Below are 12,500 nucleotides of genomic sequence, written 5' to 3'. Positions count from 1 at the left end.
CCAGTTTCCGGCCATACCACTATAGTAGCTATCAAGACCCTCCACTGTTTTGCATAGCAACTTCACGAGGGCGCTACCTACCTTATAGGGAATGAAATTAGCGGAAGAGTAGCGTCCCTTGATTGGACGTCACCTTACAGAGAGAACGTCAATTTGGTTTTGAAGTGTCTCTAGCCGCTTTCACCGGAAGCGAGGACGAGAGACGCATGCACACAACCAACATGACGTCCTCTCTCTAATAACTTTTCCGCCGGTGACGTCACAGACCATGGGTGACGTCCAATCAAGGGACGCTACTCTTCCGCTAATCTCATTCCCTATTTGACGTCCTTGCCAGTGCTGAGAAAAAGGGTCCATAAAATTATTCTTGGCCTTCATAGGCAGACGACAAAAAACATAGTTTTTAAAGTCAAATAAAGTGAACCGTCATTAATTTCAAAATCACCCGTTTTAAAGGCCACCAAATCATCAAGATTGACATCTCTATTGACTATCTGCCATTTTCGCATTTGTTTCCCTTTCATTTTTTGGAATGACTGATATAATATCGAATTCACGCTTATATCGACATTTTACCGCGGTCCCGACGATGTCGATATATCTGTTCCCGACTGTACATGTCGGATTGAGGTCAAGCACTGCATATTAATTGACTACCTAGATATTTCTTTTACTTTTCTTTTGTTTTTATTCAGCAAATTTTAGTTTAATATAATATCTATATCCAAATTGAATGCGTAAACGTTGAAAACCGATAAGTTCCCGCCATTTTCAACCCTCTACAATTTAATTCACCACAGATAATATTTGTCTTTCTCCAGCTGGGGCGCATCCTGGGGGCTTAGTGGCTATGTCAAGATGAGCAGGAACAAGGACAACCAGTGTGGAATAGCAAATCAAGCCAGTTATCCTGTTGTATGAAGTACTTTGCTACAGATTGGGATAACTCAACTCCTGCAGAGAGAGAAAGATTGAATGGTTGGATTGATGAACGAATAAATGAATGAATTTATAAAATACTCATACTATGTAGATTTATAGTAAAATAAATGCGGCTGTGAAAATGGATATGTTCATATCGCATGTGATAAAAAGACAAATTTGTAAAGAAGTCATAGAAATGCTGAGCCAAAGCTGACGAACTCTTTAAAAAAACACATTTAAAAAAAAAAAAAGATTTTGGCCAGAAAGCCCCTCCATCAAATATCGATAGATTAAAATGATCCTCACATTATCAAACACTCTCAAACCTGGGACTTCATTGCGACAGATCAGAAAGATATGATCTATCGTCTCAAAAGTCGTATTATGTTGAGTTGATTAAGAAAATAAAATATGATATAGTGAAATGAAATTGGCAGGGTATTTTGGTCAAGCTAAAACTTATTAATAATAACATTTCATTTTATACCAACTTTCCTTATTAGAAATTTTATAATTGAATTTTGAAATAAGAATATTACAAACGTTGCGACCATTTCTCATAGCCTTAGATTAATTGCTTCAGTATAAATCAAATATATTTGTTTATTTGTTTGTTTGTTTGTTTGTTTGTTTGTTTGTTTGTTTGGCTGTCAAGCTATTAAAGATAGATTCTTTGCCTCGACGCCAAGGAAGTATTTTTTTAGTTTGAGTCTCTTTAAATTTTCATATAATTTACTTTCATAGCTAAAACTAAACATTTAATCATTTACTGACTTAGTGCTTAATAAATATTCAATACATTTCATTCCTTATAAATCGATAATTTGAATTATTTCGTTGCTTTTGTGGTTAATAGAAAATTCGTTAAAAATCCAGCATTGCCCAGCGGTATTGTCTTTGCTTCGTATCCTACATGTACCTAGTTCGAATACCCTTAAGGAGCCAAATACAGATGGCGTACACCAACTTTACTCCCAACAGCATTGAATCAAGATCTCAAAAATATTAAATATATTTAGAAACAACAACCGAAGAACTGATTTCAATAACACAAGGAAATATCCAATTGCCTCAGCATCTTAACACACATAATGACATTCAAAAGCTAAGAACACTTGCACTGGACAGAGATTTATGGAAACAAATTAATTACTAACTGGATATCAGAAACAGACTGACACACTCGAAGTAACACATTTCATTCACGGCAAGCGTCCATGGAAACAGCGCAGCCATATTCATTCATTCATTCACACGGTTGTGGCAACTATATTGGCATGCATAACGCCGTCCGGGCGTAAAACATAAGGTTCAATCCAAAACAGAGCTATCGCGATTTCTTTTTGAGTTGACCCGCCATCTCTACCATGAATGGTCCTCATGGACGTGCTCACATTTGCAGGTCTGACAGCCGAACGCATTTATGGGCTTGGTCTAATATTGTTGTCATAGACAATATTTTGTGTTGGTCTGGAGTATTCCCATTACACAATGGACCCCACAAAAATTAGGGTTATCAGCACTCGTCGGTCTTTACCGAGGCAACCTGACCTGTATTGAGGAAATTCCATAATATAGGCAAAGAGACTCTTGGATCTGGTGCAACATTAAAGAATATTTCCCGCTAAAGGCAGAAAACTGTTGTAGAACATCAAAAACCCGCTGACTTGGCAATTTTGGTGCTGATGGAACACGGTGTTTTTAAGCGATGAGTTTGAAGTAATTTGCTAGTCTAAATCATGTGATTTATTTTATTTTTTAAGCACAGATCGAACAGTTTTGTTTTGTAAGATCTTGTACGACGAACACAATTAAATTGGAACCGTTTAAAATATTAACATTCAAATGAGGAAGAATTTGAGATTGGTGCCCAAGTCGAAAGGTAATGTCATCTCTTAAAAACGTCAACGATCATTGAGTGTGTTCGTACAAGTGACAATGTTTTTGAATATTCGCGCTGTGTCCCTATATAAATAAACTAGCATAAAAAGTTATCTTTGAAACAGCGCAATATCCATGTGGTGTGCTTAAAACGATTTTAGCCTAAGGTTCCAAGCCAACAGCAGCAAGTAATCTTTAGGACGGGAAATGTCGCCTCTTAAGCAAATTATGGTCCAAAATTATCAACCGTCTTACATAATATCGTGCGACTGGGGTTTTGTGGCATGACACTCGCCTTCGGATCGGAGGATCCAAGGTTCGAGTCCCGTCTTGAGGGACGTATAGTTGAGTCCTTGGAATAGCCTCTTTACTCACATTCTCTCACTGTACTAGGGCGTTAAATGAGTACCTAAGTACTTGGTAATTAACAGCGGTGTCTCTATAAAAAAGAAAGGTACAATCGAATAATAGGCATCATGTCTCGTCCTACTTGTAAAATGTTGCTGTTGGCTTGGGACCCGTTGTAAATCTCTTTGAGCATGTTATTGGATATTGTGCTACATAAATGCTCAAGTTTAAAGCAAGTGAGTCTCATGTAATATTGAAAATGCGCAATATAAATGTCATTTATTATTTTATAATGCAGTGAAGTTAAAAAGTTTACTTCTGACACGACATTAATTTTATATTTCTGCAGTAATCAGTCATTATACATCCTTACATACAATTATACATACACACACACACACACACACATACATACACTTTCCCATGTATGCGCGAAGACATATCATACACACACTCTTAGTCTTGGCTTATGGAAGAAAAACTAAGAAGGAAAGGGGGATAGTAGGTCAACAAAGTGTTGGGCTGACACCAAAAGGATCCAGGTTTGACTACTGCTGTGGACATCTCGTTTTTTTTATGTTTTTTGTTTTGTTTTTTTTTTTTGTTTTTTTTTTAAGGGTTTTACGGCACTTGTAACATTAAGGTCATATCAGCGTCAGTAAAAAGGAAAAAAATGGAATAGTAAAAAGTTCTAGAATTACAATCAAATCACCCAAGAAAAAGGAAGACAAAGGGGAACTGGTTCAAATAGGAAACAGATGTAGATTCCAAGAGCACACTATCAAAGTACTTAGTTTGAGATCACCTAAAAGTCTCATCCGGGCACAAGCACAGGTCCCCACTACGAGGAATACACTCAAATGTTTACTATAATATATAATAATGTTAACAAAATATAATACAGTGCATAACAGAGAGATGATTTACAAGGAAAAAAATATAATCTCCCAAAACTATAACTATACATTCGACTGTTTCCCTCGCAGCCAAGGACTCCGGCCAGGGTGAGGACAAAACCAAGTAATCTCATCCCAAGACAAAGACAGGCAGCATGTTGGAAAACAGATATAGGGGGATAAAAGACACAGTAAGTGCCTCCCTGCCCACTGTGAGAGGTCAGGAACCCCACCCAGTGGACATCTCGTTGTCTCGTTGAAAAGAAATTTTACCTCCGTCACTCACGTTGCAACCGACACCGATGTTGTTATCTCGTTCTATGGAGAGAAAAATAAAATGAGTAGATGTGACTCATATATAAGGGAACAACACAAAACAAACGACGTTTCGACCCTTGGCCTTTGTCAAGAGACAAAAAACACGAACACAATAAATATGTAAATTTTTCGTTCTACGCCCCTCCCCCCCCCCCCTTCCCCACCCCCTTTCCTCTCGCTTATCTCCAGCCTCCCCCCCCCCCCCACCTCCCTAACCACCCGGGATATTCTTTAAAGTTAAAGAGAATTCTTCCTTGAGAAGAATGAATGATTTGTTGTACGTTTTATTTTTATTTATTTAATTCTGTTTATTGTTGTTGTTGTTGTTGTTGTTATTGTCACTGTTGTTATTGGGGGGGGGGGGGTTGTTGTTGTTGTTTTTTTTTTTTGTTTTGTTTTTTGGTGATTTTTTTTTCTTTTCTTCTTTTTTTTTAATTTTTTTTTTTTTATTTATTTTTTTTTTTTTTTTTGCTTTGTTTTTATTTGTTTGTTGGTTTTTATCTTTATTGTGATTTATATTTTTTTGGATTCGATGTAAAAAGGGGAGGGGAAGTAAGCATTAAGTAAATATTTGAAAAACAGAATAACATGGATTATTTCCCATGGACATGAGGTTGCAGTTGTGAAGGAGAAGGGGGAGGTGGAGGTGGAAGAGGAGGAGGAGGAGGAGGAAGAGGAGGGGGGTGTTAATGAAAGAAAAGAGGTGCCGTTAGCGATGAACAGGGCTGTAAATATGGGTAGAAGAGGCAGAAACAGTTCTTCAGGTGGAGAAGGAGGTGGTTGAGGAGGAGGAGGGGGGAGGGGGGGATATGTTTATGAGAGAAAAACGGTGCCGGTGGCGATGAGCAGGGCTGTTCGTATGAGTAAACGAGGTTGAAACAGTTCTTGAGAGACTAATAGATTAGGGACGAAAATATAGAGAGATAACGGATTGGAGGATTGGCGGAGAATAGATAGATAGATAGATCGATAGATAGGTAGATAGATAGATCGATCGATATATAGATAGATAGATAGATAGATAGATAGATAGATAGATAGATAGATAGATAGATAGATAGATAGATAGATAGATAGATAGATAGATAGATAGATAGATAGATAGATAGAGGTAGGTAGGTAGGTAGGTAGATAGATAGATCGATAGATAGACGGATGGATGGATAGATGGATGGATCGGCGAATAGATTTATAAATAATAATAATGATAATAATAATAATTTTTATTATTTATTATATTATTTATTATTATTATTATTATTATTATTATTTATTATTTATTATTATTATAATCATAATAATAATAATAATAATAATAATAATAATAATAATAATAATAATAATAATAATAATAATAATAATAATAATAATGATAATAATAAAGTGATCTTTTATAGCGCTAAATACCGAAGCCTCAAAGCGCTTTACAATATACTTGTCAAACCATAAACACACTCATACCGAGCCAAACAGACACACACAACAGTCACACACATAAACTATGCAAGTTTTACTAAATGAAATTGACATTCAACAAAATGGAAAAAAAAAATAATAAAACGTATAATTTACTCAATGAGAAAAAAATGCTTGAAAAGATGAGTCTTCATATTTTTCTTTAAATTTTCCAGGATGCCCATGAGCCTTACTGACAAAGGAAGCGAGTTCTAAATGGTAGGTCCTGCTTTATAAAAAGATCTATCGCCGAAATTAGTAAGCCCTGTATTTTGGCACTTTTAGTAGTTGGATCTCCAATGACCTAAGCTGGCGAATCGGGGAGTAGGGGACCACAAGTTCTTGAATGTAGTTCGGAGATCGGGAATTTAGTGCGTTGAGAGAAAAGGGCAATATTGTGTTCGATTCTTTTTCGAACGGGCAGCCAGTGTAGTGTTCTGAGCATGGTTTTTACTCTTGTTTTCTCGTGTCGTCTAATGCCCAGAACCATTCTGGCCGCCATGTTCTGTACCTTTTGGAGTTTGTCAACTTTCTTGTCAGGAAGGCCCGCCAACAGCGAATTACAATAGTCGAGGCGTGAAAGAATGAGAGCATTGACAAGTGCTTTAAGCTGGTTGGATGGGTGAAACCGTTTCATTCTATGCAATCTGTTAAATCAAAATCCATGGTCCTCACCATCTGGTTAATCTGGTGTTCCAGGCTTAAAGAGTCGTCCAGTACAAAACCAATATTTTTTCTCTATCTGTCAGGGAGATATGGCTGTTTATAATAGACATACTATGTATACCAGTCTTCCTGACATTAGAGGGTGTGGTCATTTTTTTCTTCATTAAGTTTTAGTCTATGACTCTGCATCCAACGCTCTATGGAAGCGCAACACTGTTCCACATGAAGCGAAGCCACATACATGCTAGACGGACGACAGACTTATACAGCTGCGTATCATCGCATACATGTGATAATTCATTCCATGGGGCTCAATGGCGCGCCCAAGGGGCATACTGTATAGAGTATATAGCACTGGACATAGGACCGAGCCTTGTGGGACACCGAAGTTCAATCATAAATCAATTGACTGCTTGCCATCAATCAAGACAGATTGTGTTCTATTACTTAGATATGACTTAAATCATTGAAGGACGATGTTACTGATTCCAAAATTCGCGAAAAGACAGTGTTATAGAATGGTGTGATCTATTGTGTGGAATGCTGCTGACAGGTAGATATATATATATATTATATATATATATATATATATATATATATATATATATAAAGATAGATAGATAGATAGATAGATAGATAGATAGATAGAGAGTTAGATAGATAGGTAGATAGACAGATAAATAAATAGGTAGATAGATAGTAGATAGATCGATTTATATATATATATATATATATATATATATATATATATATATATATATATATATATATATATTATCGATAAAGTGACTCACATATTTTTGGCCGAGACAAATATTTCGATGCTCTCCTTGTCGTCAGTCATGTCGACTGACGACATGGAGAGCATCGAAACATTTGTCTCGGCCAAAAATTTGTGAGTCACTTTATAATTTATATTCGCTCTAACCAACATTATCGAACACTCTCGCACCTACAAGTACCCACCAACACTCATATATATATATATATATATATATATATTATATATATATATATATATATATATATATTAGAGAGAGAGGGAAGATAGATAGATAGATAGATAGATAGATAGATAGATAGATAGATAGATAGATAGATAGATAGATAGATAGATAGATAGATAGATAGATAGATAGATAGATAGATAGATAGATAGATAGATAGATAGATAGATAGATAGATGACTGGATGGATGGGCCAATAGATAGATAGATAAATAGATAGATAGATAATCAGATAGATCGATGATAGATAAATAGAAAGATAGATAGATAGATGGATAGATAGATAGACAAGGGTGTGGTATGGTAGGTATTTAATGTTTCTTAATTTAATGATAAATGTCATAATATTGTGTTAATGTGAATATATGTACCTATAAGTTGTATGGCAGAAACATTGACCAAAAGATGGGTGAGTAAGAATAGACAGACGAAAGTTGAGAAGGGGATGAGAAGGAGGCGTATGAGGAAGAGGAGAAGAGGGAGGAGGAAGAGGAGGAGGAGGAGGTAGAGGCGAACATCTGTTGAGGAGGAGGGAATTCAAAAGTTACACAACGAAATTACAATGAAACGACGCCTTTCAATCGAACGGCTGAAACTGTGTGTAACCCAAATGTTATGATTTTATCTGAACTGGTTTTCTCGACTGCTGAGATTGGGTGTGATTTGTAAACAATGGAGGATATTCCCTAATATCAATCTAAAGGCAAAGATGACAAGCCTCGTAAGTTGCAAGACATTATATTTTTAATTTTATAAAATACATTAACTGCACCAGGTAGGGTGTCTTTTGTTATTATAATTATAAGTCATGAATGAAGATAGAGATTCACCGACTCTTGATGAACTTTTAAAAATCGCTGTGATTATCCCCAGACACCTGTCTGGGGATAATGAAAATTCGTTATCCCCAGACAGGTGTCTGGGGATAATGACAGCCTTTTGAAAGAACGTAAAAGTAAAAGAGGGAGAAACGGCCTACGTCAGATTTCCAGTGTGATACTTTGGAGGATGTCGATTTTTCATAATCACTCCACATAGAACTGAAGAAAGGTGAAAAGTGTAGACCGGGTCTACTATCTAGATAGTGATTTTCCCGACACTTTTCGAGAGACGTGGTTCCTTAAACTTAAATTACCAAGTCGGCAACCGGGTTTTTTTTCAACTAGGGGACAGGGAAAGAGATAAAGAGGGAGAATTTTTTCTTATGTCTTTTTAAAAAATATTATCTGGGGGGGGGGGGTAACACCAATCCCTGTCAAATTTCTATTATTGACAGATGTTAAAACTGTGACAGGATATTCTGAAACTGTAGACTATCCAACCTAAGCAGTTAATAGCTAATAAATCCCCCCCCCCCCCACTCCCGTCTATATTCCTTTATTCTGACCCTCTACATAATGGAAATTGTCTAACGTGAAAATGAACACTCTGCTCCCATTTGAGAAATCCCCCTGTGTAAGACGGAAAATTTGCACAGTATAACGGATTTTCCCAATTAAGTGGAAGAAAATCTCAAATTCCTGACATTAGATAAAAAATTGTACACCTCTAATTCTGCCGCAGTAAGCAAATAATTCAAACCGCTGACTCATTTCAGCTTTGATGATATGTCAGCATACCGACAAAAAAGTTAAATACAGAAATTATATTTTGGTGATGAAAAATGACTTTGACGACAGTTTTTGTAAACACAAAAATCTATTGTGAGTAATTTTTAGTTCTCTTATTAAAATTTGTGGGTGGATTTCATCATTCGTGATATCAATTTTATTGTAATAATGATTTGGGTTTATTTTTTTCTGATGCAGAATTATTACATTATATTATTTCATTATTATACAATATTGAGAAGAATATTTGAAGAATAAAAGTATCATCCTCTCTGTTCCATTGCTACATTATATTCTTGCCTACTCATGACTCAAGCTTTCCCAGAGTCTTCGTCCAAAATGAAAACATGGCCAGCCATCAAAGTATTATCCTATTGTTATGTATAAAACTTGGCACTCTTAGTTTCAGAAAAATTGTTTGAAAAACAACTGTTTTACCAGTAAATTTGATTTCAAAATTACTTTTGCTTATTGTAGTTTTTTTTTAACTTTAAAAAAAATTTATTAACCAATTTTGTTGATTTTTATAGTAGTTTCAATTTATCAAGTAGATGAGATTGGTGATATTTTTTTTTCTTGTTTTCAAAAAAAATTAGCTTTTTTACCTCTATGCCTTGCTTCAATATTGATTTCATTGGGTCGGAGAATGTGACTCAACTTTGAGTCGTTCTCAAGGCAGTCAGTGACTGCTCGGACATCTTGAAAATCTTCACCCGTGACCACAGCCATTGACATGTGTCAAAAGGATGGATGATTCAATGGTCAAGAATGTGAGACACCAATCGTTGGTCAAAATATCAAGAACTCATGAGAGCATAAGTTTGAAATGATGTCTGGACCTATGATATTGTTCCTACGATAGCTATGAGTGACAGTTGTGTAGCTGTAGACATCAAAGGATCATCAAAGGTTGTCTACATGATTAACATAGCCATGTAGTTATCTTTTTTTTTCCCACAATGAAATGAACTTGAAAGGGATGGACCTTAAGGCAGTCCAATGCACAAATCAAGGAGGTGGTTCCAACTCGCAAACTGGTAGTAGTACTTATGATTGGTCTTATTAAGAACTCAGAGAGAAGAGAACAAATAATGTTAGAAGGAATTACTCAAATTAAATGTAACAACAACATGAACAAAACAAAGACACACCTTTCAACCAACAAACAAACAAACAACATATAAATGCATTTTTATTTTTTGCGAACTATCAAGAAAGAAGATTACACATAGGTATTTATTGTAAGCTGAGCATCATCAAATAGAAAAGGTTTTGCAGGGTTGTGGGCATGGATATTTAATCATGTGCTGTTCATTTTTTAACCACTCATGATGAAAAATGAAAACCTGTGTATGATGGAAACCTATCTGTAGTGGAAAATTTTCCATGTGCCCGTTCGATTCCATCTTACACAGGTTGAACTGTACTTTATTTGAGACTTATCAAATTGAACATAGTTGTCGATGTAATTCATAAAGTTGCATTTCACGTGTATCATTGTGATATAGAGGGGTTTTGCCTGTTTGTTTTTGTTTTTGTTTTTGTTTGTTTTGGTTTGGTTTTTTGGGGGGGTTTTTTTGGTTTGGTTTTTTTAAGGGGTGGAGGGGGGGGGGGGGGGGGGATTTGGTGTATTCTTTTCAATATAATTAAGTAATTTCACCTGAAGTTGTTTGATCTAACCAGATCTTAATTTATTGTATGGCATTTCATGTGACCAGAAACATCTTTTAAAATTGTGGCTGTCATTTTTCTTTGACAACATGAAGCATCTGGCTTATAAAACATGGGTAAGATTACTCCGCACGGCGGGGACCACATCTTTCCAAAAGTGCCCTTTTTCCTAAATTGAAATTTTATACGGTGTGACCCTCCTGATAAGTGATAAGATGATCTCATTCTTTTGCTCTATTCAGTCGTGGAAAGTTAAAGAGTTTTGACAAGGTAAAAGTATACCTTTAATTTTTTATCGTAACAGTTTGACTTGTTCATGACCCGTAAATGTGTGAGTTGTGGGAAGTGAGTCACTTTAAGAATAATAAGTAAAAGAAGGAGGTCTATTTTCTGCAAGTTTCATCATCATCAAAATATTTTCATCATCATCATCATTACCATCATCACTTCTACAACTTTGTGATACAGTAAAGTGGCTATGTGGTCTTTCATATCGGAAGATCCTGGGTTCAAGCCTTGCTCAGCGCATAGTTGAGTCCTTGGAAAAGACTCTTTACTCACATTCTCTCACCGTGCTCAGGTGTAAAATGAGTACATGGCCATTAACAGCGTTGTCTCTGTCCGAAAAATATCGTAATTTCGCCTAACAGGCATCATGTCATGTCCTACATGTTAAGTGCGTGTTGCTGTTGGCCAGGGATCCCTTGTAAAGCACTTTGAGCATGTTTGGTGGTTATTGCACTATATAAAAGCTCAATAAAGCTCAACCTTTTTACTATCTCTTTACCTGCCCCTACGCCAGCAATGATGCTGAAATGGCTTTGTAGGCTTTCATCAGCTGGTGCACACAACTGTGATACAGTAGAGCAGGTATTAAGATGAATTTTAACTTACCGTCAACAGGGGTGACTTTGCCTCAAAAGGGTGACTTTACATCAGCAGTTAAGCTTAATAGTATATTCTCAACACAAACATTTAACATAGAGATGATTGAGACATTGAGTAAGCTCCGATATTGGGGGTGAATATTAGTTCATAAAAGTGAATGGAGCAGGCACTTATGTTGATAATAACAAAAAATGAAGTAAGTAGAACAGTGCCAGAAGACTATAGGGAATAAAAACTATGCGACAATGGGCATTAGGGCCTCCAAGCCACTACTCTACTGTTACTCAATGTCTCAGTCATCTCTATGTTATAATATGTTTGTGATGAGAATATGGCTATTAAGCTTTATACGCATTATGTCTCATACCTACATGTCAATTTCTGCTTTTGGCTTTGGCCCTTTGTTTGTAAAGAGGTTTTGGGTACATTTAGTGGATATTGCATTTTAATGTTGTAAAATACTTATCCTTTGCATTAACTGGACAATGGATACATTTTTTTAGTTATCATGGTATCTGTGAACCAGCAATGTTTTTTTTTGAGCTTTGCCAGTGAGTGGACTGGTGACAATGGTAGCAAAACTTTGGCCACTGCACTATGTCATTATTTTTAGCCCTTCACTGTAGCTCACACTATTACTATTACCCCAGTCAAGTGTGACTGAATACCTGGTTATAGGCAGTGACAGATATTGGAGGAGAACGAGTCAGTGCAACTACACACCTCACACTTGTACCAAATGTGACCCATCGTCTCAAAACGGTATTATGTCGGAACGAACCATATGCTTAAAAGCCGAATTAAATGTTAAACTGGTCAAAAATATAAATTGTTGG

At 36.1% G+C, this 12,500-nt stretch overlaps 1 protein-coding gene across 2 annotated transcripts in view; it reads left to right on the top strand.

Moving 5' to 3' along the window:
- The window catches only part of LOC144967738 (procathepsin L-like), a 17,200-nt gene extending 15,460 nt beyond the window's left edge, over positions 1-1,740 (top strand). For both annotated transcript variants that reach the window (XM_078905319.1, XM_078905320.1), the window contains one exon: positions 822-1,740. In XM_078905319.1, the coding sequence (XP_078761445.1) occupies positions 822-921 (100 nt within the window). In that variant the 3' untranslated portion in view covers positions 922-1,740. The remainder of the gene's footprint in view (positions 1-821) is intronic.
- The last annotated feature ends 10,760 nt before the right edge of the window (positions 1,741-12,500 follow it).

This window comes from Berghia stephanieae, chromosome 3, assembly GCF_034508935.2.
Source record: "Berghia stephanieae isolate SIO BIC M18660-M18661 chromosome 3, UCSD_Bste_1.3, whole genome shotgun sequence".
NCBI lineage: Eukaryota > Metazoa > Mollusca > Gastropoda > Nudibranchia > Aeolidiidae > Berghia > Berghia stephanieae.
This window is presented reverse-complemented; position numbering and strand designations above follow the sequence as displayed.